The sequence below is a fragment of the Aspergillus pseudotamarii genome (assembly GCF_009193445.1).
Source record: "Aspergillus pseudotamarii strain CBS 117625 unplaced genomic scaffold BDV38scaffold_1, whole genome shotgun sequence".
Taxonomy (NCBI): Eukaryota; Fungi; Ascomycota; class Eurotiomycetes; order Eurotiales; family Aspergillaceae; genus Aspergillus; species Aspergillus pseudotamarii.
The window spans coordinates 682,416-703,569 of record NW_022475015.1 but is presented as its reverse complement, the minus strand read 5'-3'; the positions used below and the strand labels follow the sequence as shown (position 1 = coordinate 703,569).

The 21,154-nt window shown below is 49.8% G+C and overlaps 7 protein-coding genes across 7 annotated transcripts; 4 read left to right on the top strand and 3 right to left on the bottom strand.

Annotated features, from left to right (window-relative positions):
* Window positions 1-716: 716 nt before the first annotated feature.
* Window positions 717-2,338, bottom strand: BDV38DRAFT_2273 (aquaporin). Its single transcript, XM_032052878.1, has 3 exons — window positions 1,915-2,338; window positions 1,565-1,865; window positions 717-1,506 (listed from the first exon to the last, which is right to left on the bottom strand). The coding sequence occupies exons 1-3, from the start codon at window positions 2,245-2,247 to the stop codon at window positions 1,163-1,165; spliced, it is 978 nt and encodes a 325-aa protein (XP_031919816.1). The 5' UTR covers window positions 2,248-2,338; the 3' UTR covers window positions 717-1,162.
* Window positions 2,339-3,752: 1,414 nt separating this feature from the next.
* On the top strand, window positions 3,753-5,003 carry fhpA (flavohemoprotein; the record flags this gene model as incomplete). The annotated part of the gene is made up of 1 exon (XM_032056492.1): window positions 3,753-5,003. The coding sequence occupies one exon, from the start codon at window positions 3,753-3,755 to the stop codon at window positions 5,001-5,003; it is 1,251 nt and encodes a 416-aa protein (XP_031919815.1).
* A 1,240-nt stretch (window positions 5,004-6,243) lies between these two features.
* On the bottom strand, window positions 6,244-6,852 carry BDV38DRAFT_276828 (putative GPI anchored protein; the record flags this gene model as incomplete). The annotated part of the gene is made up of 1 exon (XM_032058336.1): window positions 6,244-6,852. One exon carries the CDS (start codon window positions 6,850-6,852, stop codon window positions 6,244-6,246), a length of 609 nt encoding a protein of 202 aa, XP_031919814.1.
* A 1,473-nt stretch (window positions 6,853-8,325) lies between these two features.
* On the bottom strand, window positions 8,326-9,558 carry BDV38DRAFT_2253 (uncharacterized protein). Its single transcript, XM_032052848.1, has 3 exons — window positions 9,065-9,558; window positions 8,860-9,004; window positions 8,326-8,803 (listed from the first exon to the last, which is right to left on the bottom strand). Exons 1-3 carry the CDS (start codon window positions 9,409-9,411, stop codon window positions 8,726-8,728), a joined length of 570 nt encoding a protein of 189 aa, XP_031919813.1. The 5' UTR covers window positions 9,412-9,558; the 3' UTR covers window positions 8,326-8,725.
* A 2,066-nt stretch (window positions 9,559-11,624) lies between these two features.
* Window positions 11,625-12,218, top strand: BDV38DRAFT_276827 (uncharacterized protein; the record flags this gene model as incomplete). Its single annotated transcript, XM_032058335.1, has 1 exon — window positions 11,625-12,218. The coding sequence occupies one exon, from the start codon at window positions 11,625-11,627 to the stop codon at window positions 12,216-12,218; it is 594 nt and encodes a 197-aa protein (XP_031919812.1).
* Window positions 12,219-13,020: 802 nt separating this feature from the next.
* Window positions 13,021-17,621, top strand: BDV38DRAFT_2244 (Hydantoinase/oxoprolinase-domain-containing protein). The gene has a single exon (XM_032052833.1). The coding sequence runs from the start codon at window positions 13,319-13,321 to the stop codon at window positions 17,399-17,401; it is 4,083 nt and encodes a 1,360-aa protein (XP_031919811.1). The 5' UTR covers window positions 13,021-13,318; the 3' UTR covers window positions 17,402-17,621.
* A 734-nt stretch (window positions 17,622-18,355) lies between these two features.
* BDV38DRAFT_289628 (uncharacterized protein) lies at window positions 18,356-21,142 on the top strand (the record flags this gene model as incomplete). The annotated part of the gene is made up of 1 exon (XM_032061288.1): window positions 18,356-21,142. One exon carries the CDS (start codon window positions 18,356-18,358, stop codon window positions 21,140-21,142), a length of 2,787 nt encoding a protein of 928 aa, XP_031919810.1.
* Window positions 21,143-21,154: the final 12 nt, after the last annotated feature.

Below are 21,154 nucleotides of genomic sequence, written 5' to 3'. Positions count from 1 at the left end.
CCCCAATGGGGTAGGGATGAACGCCTCTGGGACGTTTGTCGGCCTGGGAACCTCGCCCCTGATTCAACGCTGTGATAGCCATGGAACTCAAATTCTCTCGAAATTTTTCCATGCCAGACAGGCAGCCAAAGCCTTGCCGGAAATGAAGAGATGGCGCTGCGACGGGTGGCCAATGAGTGTGGTGATGCTCCACATGGCACTCAGACGTGGGGTCTGTCGATCTCATGAGTCTCGATTCAAGTGCAGTCCGCCTGAGGAATATTCAACGTGAATACATTCATTCCTCGAGTGCCATCATTGGTCGATTATAGCTATCTTTATCTTGGGACAATCATGTACTGATCGGCCACACGTCCCTGAAGAAAACTCATGTTGCGATCCTCCGTCATCGCAAGAGGGAATTAGGGCTCCATTTTTTCCCCCTTTAGTTCCCAGCTGAGTTCAGCCACTACTGCACGAATAATTAACCTAAGACTATCGATTGTTCTGATCGCAATTTCGCACTGATCCTACCCACAATGCCCTTGTACGATTAGACACTCCTTACGTCGACAGTTCAACGAACAATGATGCCTGCATACTTAGCGTTGGTCCACATGGAACATGGGTTACGCAAATAAGAGGACAAGTACACAGATACCATGGGCTTCATGTCATGCAACGTTGAGAAAAGGCAAAAAAACAAAAAAAGAAGAAAGAAAGAAAGAAAAATCTCTCATGGAGTGAATTATTTCAAGAAAGTTGTCGCTATGGAGGTCCTTTGGCCGGCAGAGAAATTCGACGCTGGAAACAAATTCCTTTTGATGATGCCGGAAGAACGGAGTCGATCAATTTGGGACTAATGGAACAGACTATCGACTAAAAGGGTTAGGAGACCCAACGTGACGTGCGCATGGGACTCTTCAAGCCCGTCCCAACCACCATTAGCTAATATGTAACCCTCCCACCCAAGACTCTCCCCCAACAGTCATTAATCCTTGCTTGCGATGTAACGATACATATTCACAATAACAATAAACTACAGGATCCCATGTCGCCCTGGCTATCCCGCAGAGAGGAGCCACCCAGGCAGATAAACAAAAACATCAGCATCAAAAGCGTCGTCGAGTCCAATGGCAAGATGTATGGCTCATCTAGTTCCAGCTCGGCTGGCCGCCAGCGGTTAAACCTGCTCTGCACCGTTGACGTGTTGCGGTTGCACAGCATGACCATTAGGCGAATGCGCCCGGTTTAATGTGGACGAGTCGGATAATTGGACCGATGGCCGGTTCATCGTGGCATCCCAGGATCCGGGGCCGTTCTTGGCTTCCCACTCGTTATAATCCTGTCCCGGATTGGCGGTCTGGTATTCCATCATCCTCAGGAGACCAAAGAAACCGCACGCCAGCAAGGAACCAAGCAATGGACCGACCCAGTAAATCCAGTGGTAGCCCGGGAAGCTGCGGTTGATGACGTCCGGGCCGAGAGAGCGAGCAGGATTGAGGGAGCCGCCGGTATAGTAGTCACCTATGTTGATGTGTGTCAGATAAACAAAGGCGGTGACAGCAACGGAAGACCGACTCACCAATCATCTCAGTGACAAAGAAGACCAGACCAATTCCGACCGGGGCCAGGAAGGTTGACTTGTGTTTCACCACTGCCAACATGATGATCACAAAGACCAGTTGCGCGGTGAGGAACATCTCAATGAACAGCCCCTGGGAGATGGAGGCTCCTCCTCCGAGACGGGTTGCGACATTCAAGTCGCCCGGAAACAGTGCGCTGACCACCCCGGCCGATGCAATACCACCCACGATCTGAGCTGCGAAGACGAGGACTCCCCGAATGGGAGACAGGCCTCCCACGAGGCATAACGCCAGTGTGACCTGCTGCGGTTAGCCTGGAACCCCCCAGCTATCAAACGTGCCACATTACCGCTGGATTGAAGAGACCGCCCGTCACGCGGTAAAAGGCCCAGACATTGACCATCAAAGAAAACCCGAATGACAAGGACGAATAGAGCAAGTTTGCTGTATTCGGCGGAGCACCTTCCACCGGTTTGGGCGTATTGGACACCTGAGTGCCAGCGAACGAGAAAAACAAGAACAGGAAGGTTCCAACGAATTCTCCAATGACGGCAATGACATTGTTCCGCACGGTGTCTTTCAGATGCAACATGGGGAGCTGCTTCTGAGTGGACCTGTACACCGGCGTCGAGTCCGGGTGCTCAGCGCGATCAGCGCGAGCTTCGCGTTTCAAAAACTTCATCGTGCTGTGTGGATGGCCTCAGCTCTACTGAGTAACTTGGTGATGGAGGAAAGCACGATTCTTGCGACCGACCAGCTCTCGCCAGAAGCCTTCGTGCATATCTACTCTCACACCCCGCCTCCGCTAGTATAACTGGCTTTTATACTGCTGTGCAGCTTCATGTCTGATTACGGGTGAGAACGTCATGACTTGAGTGCAGTCTTTGTTGCCATTGAACTCTGTCCTGCCGGAAATGACCGCATACGGACAGATTTCCCAGTAATCGAAGTACTGGAAGGCAAGCTACAGGAGACATTTCCATGGTTATAGGCCGGAGAGCCTGCCTCATCTAGAGCGTGGTGGCAGAAATTCCTTCGTACTCCCACTGACCGAGGGAACAGGCCGGAGTAGTCGAGGTCTAGACCCCTCGGCGGTGAGTGCGTATCGTAGAGATAGAAGGTCAAATGCAGATGAGGCCGATGACCGCTATCAATCATATACCCTTCACTACATGCAAGAGCCCTCACTCTTACTACAGTATTCAAATGTCCCGTATAGGTCGAAGCATGGTTCGATGATCGCGAACTAGGTCAGTGGAACAATGGAGTAGATCGACGACATGCCAAGCTGCGGTCGTGGAGGTCCACCGGGATTGTCCAAAAAATGTGGGCTACACACCAGGAGCCCTATGATCTCATGACTTCCACCTGTTCAGCTCGTCTCAGATGTCTACTCTAAGTATGGTCATAATCCCATACATAGGATGAGGAGGATCCATTTGTCTTACTACCTTCCTTTTTGCTCCGGCTCGACCTGGATGGTGCCACTGGAGAAAAAGTCTTCCCACTCTCCTAAACGCCGAGAATTCAGCGAACACGGACCACTTTCCCGAAAATTTCCGACGAATGGGCTGATAGGATGAGGAAGATCATGGCCTCCATTCGCTTACACACAACACGAGAGTACAAAGTAATGCGGAGGACACGAAAGACCACGTACGGGGTATCCTGGCGATGAATCAACATGCAGCATCTTCCCTGCTGGTCATGGGGGTTGAAAACTTGATATGAGGTGTGAGAGAGAGCATCGACCAATCAGGTTTAGTGGTTTATCATTGTCTTGGCTCTGATTCCCTCAAGCAAACAACGTAACGTATCATATCTCCTGAACTCTTCCAGACGTTCCAGTCTTCCATACCCCGCGGAGATGTGCGATGAACCGCGGAGATAGAGGGCAACTATCGGCCTCTGTACAAGAGAAATTTTTACCAAATATCCACATTCCGGTGTTTACCCTTCGGCCGATGACCAGGAACGAAAGAGGTAACTCAAAAAAGAAATTTTATGACACGAAAAATGGCGACACGTTGCCCAGAGGTTGCCCAAGGGCATGGGCTCATCAGTGGTATAAATACCACGACCGACACTGACGGTTGCAGGAGGGGTAGCCCTAATTCCTAGATTTAAAACGTCACATCCCACCCCCTCCTCTGTTTACTACTCAATTCTTCAGACCATCCCGTCACCATGCCGCTCTCCCCTGAACAAATCCAGCTCATCAAGGCCACCGTGCCGGTCCTCCAACAGCATGGCACCAACATCACCACCGTGTTCTACAACAACATGCTGACAGCCCATCCTGAGTTGAACGCCATCTTCAACAACGCTAACAAGACGAACGGTCATCAGCCCCGCGCCCTGGCTGGTGCCCTCTTTGCCTATGCTTCGCACATCGATGACCTGGGAGCCCTTGGTCCTGCCGTCGAATTAATCTGCAACAAGCACGCGTCGCTGTATATCCAACCCGAGCAATACCAGATCGTGGGCAAGTTTCTGTTGGAGGCCATGGGCGAGGTCCTCGGTGATGCGCTTACCCCCGAGATCCTCGACGCCTGGGCCACTGCATACTGGCAACTTGCCGACCTCATGATCGGCCGTGAGGCCGAACTGTACAAGCAGGCCAACGGGTGGACGGACTTCCGCCACTTCCGTGTTGCAAAGAAGGTCCCCGAGTCCTCGGAGATCACCTCGTTCTACCTCGAGCCCGTCGATGGCGAGCCCCTCCCCAAGTTCCGCCCCGGCCAGTATATCTCCGTTCAGGTTTTCGTGGATTCGCTCAAGTTCCCCCAGTGTCGCCAGTACTCCCTGAGTGACGCCCCGCGGTCGGACTACTACCGTATCAGTGTCAAGAGGGAAGGCGGCCTCAACACCGCGGAGCCCAACGCCCCCGCTCACCCAGGATACGTGTCCAACATCCTCCACGCTCACATCAAGGAAGGCGATGTCGTCAAGGTCTCGCACCCCTTCGGTGACTTCTACCTTTCCGACGCCGAGAGCCCCAACCCCATTGTTCTCCTCGCCGCCGGTGTCGGTCTCACCCCTCTGACCTCCATCCTGAAGACCCTCACCTCGAACTCTACGGATGCCCCCCAACGCAGGGTTCACTTCATCCACGGTGCCCGTTCCGCAGCTGCTCGTGCCTTCAAGAAGGACATTGACTCCTTGGCGGAGAAGTACCAGAACCTGCACGCCACGTTCTTCGAAACCCACCCCGCTGCCGAGGAGAAGCAGGGCGAGGATTACGACCACCAGGGCCGTGTCGACATCTCCAAGCTGGACAAGACCAAGGATCTGTTCCTCAACGACCCCAAGACGGAATACTACGTCTGTGGTCCCAACAGTTTCATGACCTCCACGCGTGCTGCGTTGGCCGCTGAGGGCGTCAGCGAGGATCGCATTAAGCTGGAGCTCTTTGGCACTGGCGGTGTTGCTGCTTAGTTTGGTTTTCTCTTCTTTTTTTTCTTGATATAGACCATACCTAGACCATCTGTCTATAGTGTAGATTCTCCTCTCCTGCCGTTACGAGTTACGATATAGCATAATTATCACATTTTCAATATCGATTCCACATATATCGTTCCTATAAGCATATGTATAAACTAATATAATCATATGGTAATCCGCATCACTAGACGTACTGACAATATAGACAATTCCTAACTAGGAGCGGTAATACTCCGAGACCCTCTCATGGCATCGGCCGAGTCGATGGCCCTCTTCAAAAGTGGAGTTCGCAGAGTTCGTACCATGGAAGAGTGGGTGTTCGCCGATCTGCACGGCTAAAGACCCCATAATATATGGCCCTCAGCATTGGCAGGAACGCTTCCAAGTTTCGACGCTATTAAAATCGTGGCTATTATGTCTGCGACTGACTGCAATCTTTTTTTCTTTTCTTTTTTTCCTTTTTCCCCAGGAATTTGGTCCGCTTAATCAATGTGGATTTTCTCAGTCAGAGACTCACATTCCCTCGTTTTCTTCTTTTTCTTGTTCCCACTGCCTCAATTTGTGTCATATTTGAATATATTTTCTACCAGAGACAACGAAATTTCAAATAAATATAGATTCTAAAATTGATATTTCACAGTCTAGTTTTCTGGGCAAAGATACGTTTTGTGTCAATCACAAATACAAATATAGTGTTGAGTCTCAATAAACTAATCTCTCTGAACCGAGATACCTTTTCAAGGTTTCCAATTAGAATTTACCTCAAAGAATTCATTGAATCGGAAATCATGAACATTCAGTCACTCCATCGAAGAACCGTGGTTTCACCAAAAGAAGGCACCATGACCCAGGGGCATTTTCGCGAGAAAATAGGATTTACTGTATTTCTTTCCTTTTTCAATCAGATTTAGACTCGTTTTTATCGTTTCACCAATGGGTCCTTTCATTCAGTGCTTCAGATGTTATATCGAACTACAACTTCTACAAAGAAAAGAATTGTACTAGTAAATTGGCATTACTAGAGATATAATCGTATCATAAAAGTATATGTATGTATGTCAGAACTCAAAATGTATATCCATGTACATGATGACAGAAGAAGAAAAACGCCATGATTCCCATTAAGTTGTCGTAACAGAAGGATACTATTTCCCGCTTAAATCATGGTATAGTGTAACATAGTAATTCGTACCGAAAGCAGCGATGCTTATAGAATTTTTATATCGTTGTTCGTTTACAGAGCAGCCATGACACCCAGAACACCGGCGACACCGGCGATACCGGCACCGAAGCTGAAGGGAGTGGGCATGGCACCTGCGTCGTCGCTGGTGGTGGAGGAGGCGCTGCCGGCCGAAGAGGACGAGGTAGAGGAAGAAGAAGTACCGGTGCTGGAGGAGCCTGTGGTGGTCTCGGTTCCGCTGGCGGAGGTGGTCGACACGACGCCGGTGGAAGTGGGCTGACCGTTGGTACCGGTCAGGGTGGTCAAGCTGTCGCTCAGCTTGGAGCTGGCCTCGGACGCGACGGAAGAGCCCCAGCCCTCGGCATTCGACGCGACGGAAGAGCCCCAGCTCTCGGCATTAGAAGCGACGGAGGAGCCCCAGCCCTCTGCACTGGAGGCGGCGGCGCCCGCGGCGGAGGTGATGGATGAGGCAGCACCGGGGACACCGGTCTCAACGGCGGATGCCACGGCGGTTGCGCCGCTGGCAATGTCGGAGGCGATGCTCTGGCCGCCGTTCACAGCGGTCTGGGCGATACCAGCAGCATCAGAGATGATTTGGTCGATCTGGGGAGCGGCCAGAGCGGAGGTGGAGAGGAGCAGGGTGGTGAGAAGAGTCAACTGCATTTTGAAGGAGATGTGTATAGAATGTGGATAATTCTTGATCAACGTGGAGGTAGAAGTATGGAAGTGATTGATATCTGAGATGGGGAGGTTATCCACAGATTAGATTTGTGATTGATGATCTGAATAATGTTCCGTAAATCTGGAGAGTACCAGGCTCCTTAAATATTTTCTTCTCTGCCCTGTGTTGATGATAAAATTGGATCGGCATAACACTCACAACTATGGCTCCAGTGGCAATGCACTACGATGGAGACCACAGCCACGAATCACCGCGGACCTGGTCGCCCGACTTACGTTTCACAGTAAAGTGTGCTTGGATCCACGGCTCCACAGCCGTTTTCCGGAGGCTTCCATGTGGGATTGAGGGAGGCCGAGGACGTGGTGCTCGTTCTCCCCATCTGGTGATATTCCGGTCGGAAGGTGTAGGGTCTCTTGACTTCACTCACGTTAGATTGTGCTATGAGGTCATGATAGACGTCATTTTAGACTACTATCCAGGACGACAAGCTGTCTAGGACACTCTAGCACACTTTTAGCACGGAGAGTACCCTGTCGCTTGTACCCTAGTAGCCCGAGGCCGCGAGTTGCGTTGCCAAGGTCACAAATCCCCTGTCCTGACCCACAGCACACTTTTGTCATATTTCTATGAATAGTCCCTCTTTTCCCTCAAAAGCCAGTCTCGCCCCAGGACCACTGCTCTAGGCTGCTGCCGAATGATAGGACGGTCGTCCACCAGTCCCAGTTTTTTGTGGACTTGGCATTTGTCCAGTCTACGTGGTGGGTATTGCGATCCAGTCCTGATTGCCGTAAAGGATGACGTTGGTGTTCTTGGCTACTTTGGCTTCATTTCCCTCAGAAGAGCCAATTGGGCGATTTTGACGGGATTTCTGCGCCTTGTAAGGTTTGTTGGGATTCGACAGTCGCCCTGTCGGGACTTTGGTCTTGGGAGTTTTCCTCGGTTATGGTGGCGGAGTGGCGGTGCCTTTGAACACTTTCTTATGGCGGTGCAGATTATGTCAGGTTGTGTCGGCTTTATCCGCTTGACGAAATGCATAAAATTACCAAAAATATGAGCATTGCCTCCGTGGCTTTTGTCTTTCGGTAGAATTCCGCTTGGCATCCAACAGCCTGCCTTACATGGATTCGCCGAGGTCCAAAAGCTAGATCGCTCGGGAAGCCAATGACGTGCGTGTCTTGTTCGACCTGAACCGGAGAACTGCTTCTAGGAACTGCCACCTCCGCGCGGCCTCTTGTGGAAGGTTCAGTTGCACAGCAGAGCATTGGGTACCAACGAGATCCAAGAACTCTTGTTGTACCAAACCGCATAAATTAACCTTTAGGCTTCCAGTTTGCTATTCCCACGGGTTGTGTTTCTTTATTTAGTACCCTCCCGAACAACCTTAATGTGCGGCTTGATGGAAACGCTGGTGGTTTGAGGATGGCGATGAGATGATAGCTTTTGATGGCGTCCATGGCAGACAGTTTTTTTGCTGTAGGTTTATAAAAGTATGATAGATATGACTTTACTGGTAGTGATACTCTTATCTAGCTTTTACTACTTACTACTATCCTTAGTGTCTTACGTTATCTCAGGCTATACTAGAGGGCTTTGTACGGACAAAACATATCATGAATCTTCATACACACAGGGAAAAATATAGCTCAGAACATAGCAGTTCATGATAAAAGCAACTAACGGCCCACCGCTCGAATACTTGATGCCTTTAATATAACTCTCCAGTTCCACAATCGCATACTATATCTCCACTGATTAGAGTGTTACCAAGTGAGGTGGCTGTTTGTCCCGCGCTTCATGTAGGCATAAAAGAGACAGTCTCGAAGTATTCAGCTATGCTGAGCTCACGTATAGACCCTAGAAGGATGCTCTAAATACGCTGGCCCTTGTGATCGAAACATCAGAGGTAACCGTGATCATTCCACAGTTGATCATCTCGCGTCCAATCGTTTAGAACCAGCACTTGTATATGACATGGGAAAGAAACTCACTGAGTGTAAAGGTAATCTGACCATATGTATTAGACGGCATTGGTTGACATTCGCACTGAAGCGATGGAGAAGTAGTTGTAGGTGCCAAAGGCTTACGCTTTGAACAAGACACATCACCAGGATTCTTAAAGTGGACCCATTCCCACTATCTTTAGTTAGCCAAGACACCTCTGAAGATGTGCTTTATAAAGTATGTTAACAGTACGGGGACATGCACTCATTCACCCGCCGTGACAGAGTAGAGTAACATTGGCTTAAATCTAATTTGGAAGTGACTTCGGTCCCGTCGCCGACCGCGCACGTTGCAATCAGTTTATGCATCGTATCTTTCTCCCCGTCGAACTTCACATCTCTACAGGTGTGAGTAAAATGACCGGTCGGCTTAACCGGGGGTCGCCTTGGGTGTGGCACAGCTTCCGCAGGAAGGTCCTGAAGTTGCTGAGGCACAGCCAGAGCTGCCACAGGCAGAATAATAAAGGGTAGAGGTAGATGTATATCTTTAGGTGAACTGATGATGATAAGCTTAATGTTATGTATACTTCTGAAGGGCATCTATAAGGCCTATTTATATCATCCTCATTGTATTGGTTGGAGCGGCCATTGTCTCTGGTATCTTGAATACATTTTCGCCTGAGATTCTACACTCCCAGAACCCCATCATTGTTGGGCAAGCCGGGCAACGCTACGCGGGCACTGGACAAAAGGCGTGTACCAAAAATTGCTGCCCTGGTTCGTTCAGCGGATGATTTAATTGGTGATTGAGTACATGATAAAAGACTGGCGTTACTACTTTTGGTGCAAGCCTCCATAAGGCTCTGCCTTTAATCTGAACCTTTGACAATAGAAATGTCTGCTCGGAGCCCGTGTCTGTGCTGCTACCACGGCGGCAAGATGTACCCGATTGGTACAACTATACCTAAGCTGCCGGTCTTTGTTGGTCCACGCAAGGTGGCTAGCGTATTACCTTGTGCCAAGTCGTATGCACCCAACAACCTTGGCAAAGACATCCAGCAACGCTGTGATACACTACCACAACACTTCCATCGCTCATGTTTCTACCAGGACGACATGACTGGTTCATATGGTCTTGACCGTATCGCTCGAAAATTACGTCTGAGACATTGTGTGAAATACGAAAATTATCGCATATCCACAGTGATCGCTCTCCATGTATCAGAGAATGGACCAATGATCGCTCAAGACTTTTGTATGAGGGGATGAGTTTCAGGGAGATGGGAGAGCTGCAACAGTAGCTGTTTGATGAATGGGGCGGTGGACCATGGTTATACACTACCGTAGGGTGGTATGAGTCTAGCCCGACTCGTGCGATAATTTGAGGCCAGTGTAGCCGATGTTTTCTGTGTATCCCTACCTTTCAGCGACATTGGGGCCAGACCATCCCGTGATCTGACCTTACCCTACGTCATGAAGAATTTGGAAACGGATACATATCTGTGGGACAAGCCGACAATGAGTTTTGGATGACTTATGCATCTGTGATGACAATCCAAGGCCTGATACCTACTGGTTTCACCTGTTTTGTACGGCTCAAATCATACTGGATTAATCTATTGAGGCCTCCAGAAAGACTGTATCGAGAAATAGAATAACGAAACTCACCGCATCAGCGGCATGCTCTAGTTGTGAACCAGTGTACACGAATCCGGTTGTACCAATCTATGTTTTATTTATAGCCTTCCCATTCCGGGAGAATCCGGCCTTCGGACAAATGTGTAGCCTTTCAGTGCACCCGACTGCTTTGATGTCTTGTAATCTTTTAATCCTTTACACACAATATTTTGGGAAACTTCGCAGTTCAACATGCCAGCCTACAAGTTCAACGTTGAATATGGATAATCTTGAGCCAAGACATTGCAGAGGGTGTTATGGACAGCTCCCTCCTGGATCAACGTGTGTTAAAAGGGTTTGAGATGCGACTACTTTGACCGTGAAAGCAAACGAACAGTCCACTGTACAATGTGACTGCCTCTTTATCCCACCCTGTCTGATGATGAGTCTGATCTGATCATTGTCGATAAAGGAAAGCACATCTCCGACGGGCACCTCTCACAGGAAACCTTTGAGAACTACAACGACCATTCGAGTGGGTGCCGATACCAAGGTAGCCAACACCCCCCGCCCTGGCAGAGGAACAAAGGCACCCTTCCCATGTGTAAATGTTTCTGTTGAACGCGTCTGACATTTCGACACACTGATCGATTGTTTTAAATGCCGGAAATAGCAAGCTGCCTCCTATACCCTTGATGCAAAGGTTCACCTGACTTCTACGGGTATACGGGTAAAGCTGACACACGGCTCTAAGGACTTGACCTTTGAGAGGTGACTGTACATAATGAATGGGGTATCTCGGTCTCAAGCTCCCATTTCCCTTGCGGGAACGAACGATTGCCTGTCCAACGACGAATCGGTATCAGGTCTGCCATTGCACAAAGACCATCCACTGTCTGACGGAAGTACACATTGACAGGATCGTCTCATCATGCAACGAGTTATACAAGGGGTGTATGGAGTCCGCCTCCCTGATTGCTATACTTAAAAGGTCTTTCACAGACTGCATCGGATATCAATGAAAGGATTTATGTTCCAAGACAGCGACAAGGACAGATGCGCAAGTAACTGCCTTTGTGAGATACCGACAGGAAATCCTATATAGTATGGCCACAGTGTTTTCTGGGCCCTACAACATGCGATAATCCTTTAAATTTACCCTACTCTACTTGTCAGCATTTCCCGTCCTTGCAATCATGGTAGAGCCATCTAATCCAAGGGCACCAGCGGGATTCAAATTCTTGGAAGTTTTTATTACACTTCCTGCAGAATGTCCTAAAATGTATGATAAGCTGAAACAGATGAGAGACCGTCTTACCTCGCACAAGCATCTAATCGACCGAACTACTCCGTTTAATCCCGGGGCTTACGATTTATATTTCAAGGTCTACGAGAACATGAACCACCCGGCAGTTGTAGCAATACGTTATCTAGCCGATAAGGGAGAGAAGCAGGTCATTGGTGAGCTTATTACGATATGTGTTCCAGAAAAAGTCCGGGTCGACTGGGACCCAATGATGCCGGTCCGAGAGAAACCAGAAGATGATCGCAACTATGTGAGATACGGAAATCTTTGGTTTAACGAAGATTTTCTGATTTGCTATAATGCTGTCTTGTCTATGGTCAATGGTTTGCTTGAGGGCGAGGAGAGGGTACAGGAAAAAGAAGCACGGCGTCGGTTTCAGAACCCAGATCCCTATTACCCCTCTGAACACCCCGAGTGGAAATTTTTCAAAAAGGAAAGTAGTTCTGATGAAGGTGATGAGAAGCCTGCCCGCCTTAGATGGTAATCTGGTCCTATCAGGGGTTTGGATCAATGAATTCTTGGGTTGATTGCTTCTTTGGGGCTCTACATGAAAATCACGAATTCAAGTTAATGTCTCCTGGGCTTGTATGACATAATAGAAAACGGCAAAAAAAAAAAACTTGAAAATACAAGAACCTATATCAAACTATAGGCAGACTGTATGATTATGTGCACTGTGAAATTTGCAAATGTTATGTAGTTTCAATTTACAAGGTTGACATGGGTAAATGTTTGTATTTGCCTTTAGATAGTGATAGGGCACAAACCATAGCTAGACATACAACACTGTACTTGACTAATCTAAGAGAAGCGCCATTATTCTATGATTCCTGAGATTGGAGGCTTAAAAATTCTAACGGGTGGATTTCTGGATTTCCGAAAGTGGGTGACGGGCAGGTGAAACCCACGATGGATTGCGCTTATTATCTCTAAAGCCCGCCTCGCCCCACCCGAAATACAACTCTAGCTCTGGATAGGTCGGGCTGTATTTTTATGTACTCCGTAGAGGGGGGTGATGTAAGTGCAAGTCAGTAAGGTGCCAATAGGGTAAAGAGATGCCTAAACTCAAATAGTGGTGTAGTCACAGCCAATTGATTGTGTCGGTGAGGTTCAAGATAAGTTAGGATTTTCCCGTCCCGGCCGCGAGTGGGTTTGGCTGACACCGAATTTACTTAACTAGGTTAGGATTGACCATGTCATAAGTGTTCTTGCCATACAAGAGCGGGTCTAGAGTAGTGTTGTCCAGCGAGGCAGGGTAGTATCCCACAGCACTATCCGAGGGGGACTGTGAACTAGCTTCTTAGCATACACACTATAATTGAGGAATCGTAAGGTTGTCCTGACACATAAATACTTGAGGATCTCTAGCATGAGGCTTATTTCCTCAACATAATACTCAGGGGCGTCGTGTATATTGCCGTGTGCGGCCTTAATTGCGCTATTTTTAAACGAATTTTCATCGTGGGCTTATGGTACATGACCAGCGAGCCCCGCCCTATCTTCAAAAATAAGGTTATACTGCAGGGCCACTCAGTCTCATTTTATTCTGTTTGTGCGGAGAGCTTCCTTTGATTATTTTTCAAGATGTCCTATGCTACCGAGCATGGCGAATATCGACTCGGAGCGGACGTAGGAGGCACATTCACCGATATATGCGCATTTACGCCCGACGGACAGATCGCAAGAGCCAAAGTACCAACTACTGTTGAGGACCAAAGCATCGGTATCAAGAATGGCATCCAGAAAGTTCGACAACACCTGAAAGAGCGCTACTCCTGGGACGGAAAGTTTCAGTTCATCCACCATGGTACAACAACCGCCACAAACGCTGTTCTAGAAGGCAAAGGCGCACGGACCGGTCTTATCGTCACTGCAGGTCATAAAGACATCTTGGCTGTTCGTCGGTCCCAAATTCCCGGCGGTCTCGGTGCCTGGCTACATTACACTCCTCCGGAGCCGATCGTGCCTCTGGAACGTGTGCTTCAATGTCAAGAGCGCATGTCCGTGAATGGCGAATCGGTGATTGCTGTGAATAAGGATGCGCTGCGTGCTGAGTTGAAGGCATGGAGGAAAGACCGACCGGAGGCTGTGGCAGTCTCACTACTCAACTCTCATTGTAACAATGAACATGAATTACTGGTAGCGGATATTGTGCGTGAAGAGCTCGGATCTGATATCCCAATCATCTGCTCTGGCAATGTTCTTCGTGAGGTCGGGGAGTACGAGCGAACAGTGACGACTTGTACTAATGCGCTCGTCAAGCCGGTTGTTCAAAGCTACCTAGGCAACCTGCGGGATCTGCTGGCAGAGGATGGGAATACGATTCGTATCCTTAAGTCTGACGGTGGTCTAACCAGTTTGGATCTGGCCGGCGAGCTGCCCGTCAACATCTTGATGTCTGGTCCAGCAGGAGGCGTTCAAGGTGTTGCGGACGTCGTGACACGAAACACGCCGTACAAAAATCTGATCACGTTCGATATGGGTGGAACATCCACGGACTGCGCTTTGATCTATCAAGGAAAGCCTCGCCTGCGTCGCGAGACAGTGGTGGGTGACTTAACTGTTCGCTCGCCCGCCGTGGACATTCGGACAGTCGGAGCTGGAGGAGGTTCGATTGCCAAGTATATGGACATTACTGAAACAATGAGAGTGGGACCGGAGAGTGCAGGTGCGAGTCCCGGACCGGCCTGTTATCGCAAAGGGGGAGTCGAAGCTACCGTTACAGACGCGAATTTAGTCTTGGGATACCTGCCGGAAAAGCTACTGGGAGGAGAATTCACACTGGATGTTGAGGCTGCAGTCGCCGCTGTTGATACCATTGCTTCTCAAATGAAGCTCACCGTCACACAGACCGCCGAAGACATCATAAACCTCGTAAACGAAACCATGTACGGAGCATTGCGTTTAGTGTCTGTTGAACAGGGCTATGACCCCAAGGATTTTGCCCTCGTTGCATTTGGTGGTGCAGGGCCACTGCATGCCAATGCGGTTGGAAAGCTTCTTGGTGCTTGGCCAGTCATCGTCCCTCCATCGCCGGGAACACTATGTGCGCTGGGCGATGCTACCACCCGGTTAAGCCATTCCCAGTCATCATCCTACATTCGTTTGCTCTCTATGACATTACCCTGGGAGGTGAAAGCCCGATTCGATGAACTTGAAACAGCATGCAGGGCAACTATGCAAAGTTCCAACGGGGGTCATCCTATGGAGCTCAACATCAGCTATCACATCGACCTCAGGTACAAGGGTCAAGCATTGAACTTGACGATCGACTTGCAGAGCGATGACCTATCCCTTGGCCATGAGCCGTGGAAGGCGTTGCTACAGGCAAAGTTCGACCAGTTGCATGAGCAGCAATTTAAATACTGTCTCCCCAACTTTGAACTGGAGCTTATGCGGCTTGAGGTTGTCGCTGTTGACGCCTCTCCAAGCATTGAGCTACCTCAGCTGAACAACGCTACGGCTAATATGCCACCAGCTGAGGCAATGCTAACCAAGAAAGAAATCGTCATTGAAGGCAAGACTCTGGAGGCTACACTCTGGGATCGTGAGAAGCTTAGCTACCAGGGCGTACGAGTTCAGGGCCCTTGCATTATCACTGAAATGGACAGCAATACTCTGATCCTTCCCGGTTGCTATGGAGAGATAGACGCTATTGGCAACATTCTGATCCGCCCAGATGGAGAACTACAGAGAGAGCGACCGAAGGATCAAACGGCAGAAGAGGCTGAGGACACAGTTAGGTCTACCCCGTTGATCCCGACCTTGGTAGCATCTGCTTTGGCCTCCATCAGAAGTGAGATGGACACATTGATGCTCCGTTGTAGCATGTCACCTGCAATCCGCGAACAGCAGGATGAGTTTAATGTGATAACCACGGCAGATGGCAAAATGCTCGTCGGCCAGTTCGGTAGCTTTATCACCCAATTCCTCCGGGCCTGGAGAGGACCCATCCATGAAGGCGATGTTTTCATCACTAATGATACCTACATGATTGAAGGAGCAGTGACACACTTGAACGATGTTATTGTTCTTTTGCCCATCTTCTTCGAGGGTAGCCTGATTGGATGGGCGTCGCAGTTCGGGCATTTAACTGATGTAGGGGGTATGGTCCCAGGAAGCATGTCTATCAACGCTACATCTATTTTCGATGACGGAGTCCAGATACCCCTCATCAAGCTCTACTCCAAGGGGATCATGAACACAGATTTGGTTGACCTCCTCTGTCGCAATTCGCGTCAGCCAGACTGGTACCGGTCAGATCTGATGGCGATCATTGCCGCCTGTCGAACTGCCAACAGCCGAGTTTGCGAGCTAGCGACGCGGTTTGGATCTCAAATCTACCTCGCCGCCTGTTCAGAGCTACTTCTTCGTAATCGTACAGGAATGGCTAAGATTATTGAGACGGACTTTGATGATAAGCCATGTACGTTTACTGATTTCGTGGACGATGACGGCCATGGCGTTGGCCCCTGGGCTCTTACATGCACGATGAAGAAAACCGAAGGAAATCGGCTGTTGTTCGACTGGAGCGGAACCTCACCCCAGAGTGAGCATAGTATCAACTTCTACCTGTCAGAGACGATGTTTAAGATGTTTATCGGTTACTACATGATTGCGGCAGTAGCACCTGGCACCGTGATCAACGACGGCTTCCATGATCTTATCGATATTCATATCCCCGAAGGCACCGTGCTGAAGCCCATTAGACCAGCAGCTATATCTTGCCGCACACATCTTCTGGGCAGGACAATGGACGTAATGCAGGCACTCATCGGCAAGAAGAATAAACTATACGCAGCGGCAGCTGGCTTCAGTGACTCACCACACTTCTTCTACTCTGGATACAAGCCCGATGGAGAGTGGTATCAGTTATACCAGATCGGATTTGGTGGCGTGCCAGCTCGGAATGCAGGCGATGGACTCGACTGCCACTGTCTCTTCCCGGCCATCAAGTCGATCCCTACAGAAAGTATTGAACTGAACTATCCATTACGCATCGAAGCCAACGAGAGTGTCCCAGACAGTGGTGGCCCGGGATACTACCGTGGTGGTAACGCACAACGCACACTCTATCGGTTCCTGTGTCGCGGAGAGTTCAGTCTGCACGATGACCGCTGGTTTACAAAGCCATGGGGAATTCGAGGTGGTAAACCAGGCTCCCGTTCGCGGAAGATCCTATACCGATTCTCGAAGTCTCGAGAAAGTCCCCCGGTTGAGGTACTCCCCTCAAAGTGCGACCACATTCGCGTGGACCCCGATGATCTACTTGAATGGGTGACATGGGGTGGTGGCGGACTGGGAGATCCACTGACCCGGCCTGCAGAGAAGGTCGCCTTGGAGGTTCGCCGGAGACTGGTGACAATCGACGGCGCCCGGAATAACTACGGAGTAGTTGTCAACCCTGATGATTGTAGTGTATGTGAAGAGGAAACTGTGGCTTTGAGAGAGAGTATGAAAGAAGCTCGGAATGCGTTAGGACAGACGCCGGAATACGATCGAGGCGGCTCAATGGAGGAACTGAGAGAATCGTGTCTGAGAGAGACAGGACTTCCTGCTCCAAGCCCACAGTGGGAGCTGGATCCATATGGACCCCACGTGCGACTCCCTTATGTTAGGGACTGGTTTACGCGGATGACGGAGGTGAAAGGATGGGAGTTGAATTGATTGAACTATCGGTCTTTCCGCTGATCTTTGAGGTAACAAACTTTCGTCTCTTCTATATCGGATTGCGAAGCTCGACTATTAGCATCTAGATATATAAATAACAGTGTGCTACAGGAATGAATCATGAGAGGCTCGGCTCGGATTGTAGCATTGCTCCAGTTATCCTGTAAAGAACAACTAGGCATCGTAATAATTACCCTTGAACCTTTCAAGGTACAGATATCGATCTCAGAAGGTGCGAGAGGAAGTGAAATCATACTGCAAGATCCGAGTGTGCACTTGATGCTTGGGTACGGAGGATCCAGACTCTGAGCTGACAGGACCTGACTCGGTCTGAGGGAACATCTTCTCTCCACAACAAACCAGCCACTTACCAAATCAAGCACACTAACTAGTTGTGAGGGGAATTAGCATAGTATTTCCATGCTTATTGGCAAACAGGAGAGAACCCTCGGGTGATCTTGCTCCGAATTATGCGGGGGAAATTGCTTGGCAGGAGAGAGAATGATGCTTAGTTTCCCTTTCCAAGAACTGCCCGCCGGGCAATCCTGAAGCTGTCGCTAGACCGGAGCGAAATAATGCAATTTCACTACGGAAAATTAAAGCACATAACGGCCACCAATGATGTCACTTTGTAGGCTGTTATGTGAACTCTTGTTCGCTCGCTTCCCTGGAGCGGATCTCGCTATGCCTCCTGACCCGAAACTAGCCCCGAGCCTGCTGGCCATCGTACATGTAATGCCTTAACGTGCTAATGCATGGTTACAATGCCCTTGTCCTTGCGCTACCGAGAGATGGGAAATTGGACTAGGTCCTTGGCCCTTTTCTAGCGCCGCATTGAAGTTCCATGCTGGGTATATAAGATGATGAAATGTTCCCTGTGCCTCATAATCGACTACTACGAGTTGAACCTCCTCTCCGTGTTGGTGGGATAAACTCTCTATTGTTTCCACCATGCGACGGCCATCTTTCTGGGTCGCTCTTGGAGCGCTAGCCAGTGAGGTACTCTCACGACCAATGGAGGGCAGGTCGTCCGATACCGTCAAGGTGCACTGGGTCGGCGATGCTCCAGAATATCATGCTGGAACGACGTTCGGCCTTCCGTGGCCCCAGGGAAAGTACAGATCCAACGACACCCAATTTACTATTTCTGGTCAATCAAATGAGCAAATTCCGCTACAGTCTTGGGTAACAGGCTACTGGCGCGATGGCTCAATCAAATGGACTGGGCACGCTATTCCACCGCTTGACACCATTGACAGCGAATATCGCGTCAGCGCCTCGGTGTCGCGCCGACCGGCTTCCAACCATTCCGACACATCGTCTGGATTGAAGGTGACCAACAATGCCGATGAGGTCACGGTTAATACGGGTAAATTGACGGCATCTTTCCCAAAACAAGGAAATATCGTGGTGGGTTCTATCACGACATCGAGTGGTAAGGTAGTTGGGGAAAATGGAAAGCTTGTGCTCCATACCCAGTCTGGAGTGGCGGAGGATGTTTCGGCAAGGGCTAACGCCTCTATCAACTACTTCAATTTTCAAAGCAATGTTGAAAATGTCACTGTCAGCAAGGATAACGCTGTTCGCACTTTGGTCACGGTGAATGGAAAACACCAAACGTCCGGCAGTGGCGATCACGATGACTGGCTCCCATTCGTTCTGCGCTTTTATTTCTACGCCAACTCTGACTCTATAAGGGTGGTTCACAGTATTGTCTTCGACGGAAAATCAGAGGAGGACTTTATTACTGGCCTTGGAATCCAATTCGAGGTTCCCCTGGAGGGCGAGGAGCTGTATAACCGCCATATCCGACTACCCGGTGTGGATGGCGGTTATCTCAATGAAGCCGTTCAAGGAATCACTGGCTTGCGTCGTGACCCTGGCGAGGAAGTCCGCTCAGCACAATATGAAGGCAAAGTAACCCCCAACATCAGCACGTGGGATGAAAGAGTTTCGTCTCGTATGCAGTGGATCCCGGTCTGGAACGATTACAAGCTGAGCCAATTGTCGCCGGATGGGTTTACCCTCAAGAAAAGGACCAAGCCGGGCCAGGCGTGGATCAACATCCCAGGCGGCACGCGATCTTCCGGACTTGCTTACCTTGGTGGTGCCACGCAAGGTGGGCTTGCGATCGGCCTGCGTGATTTCTGGAAGAGGTATCCTTCAGGGTTAGATATTACCGATGCGGGTGCCAACAAGGGCCAGATCACGCTGTGGCTGTATAGTCCTGAAGCAGCACCCTTGGACCTGAGACCATTCCATGATGGGCTGGGACAAGATACCTACGAAAAACAAACTGATGCACTTGAGATCACCTATGAGGATTATGAGCCAGGATTCAACACACCTTACGGCATCGCCAGAACCAGTGAGATCTTCCTGCACGCGTTTGATGCCACTCCCGAGAGCGATAACTTGGCGCTTTTGGGCAGGTATATCAATGAGCCTCCAGTTCTCGTACCCGAGCCCGAGTATATCAAGGACACCAAGGCAGCTGGTTCCTACTGGGCTCTGCCAGACACGTCAAATGAGAAGTCTTCAACGATCGAAAACCACTTGGATTTCCTTGCAAAGTTCTATCAGGGCCAGATTGAGGACCGCCGTTGGTATGGTTTCTTGGACTATGGTGATATCATGCATACCTACGATGAGGACAGGCATACATGGCGCTATGACGTTGGCGGTTACGCATGGGACAACTCCGAGCTATCTCCAGACTTGTTCTTCTGGCAATATTTCCTTCGTACTGGACGAGCAGATATTTACCGGTTTGCCGAGGCATTGACTCGTCACACCGGAGAGGTAGATGTGTATCACATTGGCGACTGGAAAGGTCTCGGGACTCGACATGGTGTTCAGCACTTTGCTGATAGCGCCAAGCAAGTTCGTATCGCTCAGCCTCTGTATAGGAAATACTTTTATTATTTGTCTGGTGGCGATGAGCGAGTTGGCGAGCTCTTGGAGGAGGCGATCGACGCGGATAAAACATACGGAATTCTGGACCCACAGAGGAAGGTGAGGACGGATGGTTGGACCCCAGAGCCTGGCAAGCCTGTTGCATTCTCTCTCGGAACAGATTGGGCTGGCCTCGCTGCTGGTTGGCTGATTGAATGGGAGCGACGCGGGCCTCGTTGGCAAGAAGCCAGGAAGAAGCTAACGGGAACGGCCAAAGGAATCGCCAGTTTCAAGAACGGTTTCGTTACAGGAGAGGGCTTGTACGCTATCAGCAACGGCACACTGCTGCCACCCCCGACTGATCCAAACAATGAGGGCGTTGTGTCTATCTCCCACTTGAACGCTGTATTTGGCATGCCGGAGGTTGTTTCAGAGTTGCTCGAGTATTGGGGTGATGATGCACCAGAAGGCCTAGAGAGTGCCTGGCTTGATTACTGCTACTACTATGGCGCAACGAAGGAGGAGCAGAAAGAGCGCTATGGTAAATCGTTTAGCGGTATCAGTCTGATCCAGGGCCACTCCCGTTTGACGGCGTACTATGCGAAGCATAGCAACAACGTGACCGTGGCTGAGCGAGCATGGAAGGAGTTCTATAACAATACTGACGGTTTTACTGCCGATGAGCCCTGGGTTTCGGAGCCTGTGAATGGAAGCGCTGTGCTCATTCCAGTAGATGAAGCTACATGGATATCGACGAACGCTGTGGCACAGTATGGGTTGGCTGCTATTCAGGACTTGGCACTGGTTGGAGACGCCGTGACACAGTCCCCTTATGGCGTTTAGTAGACTCAGCTA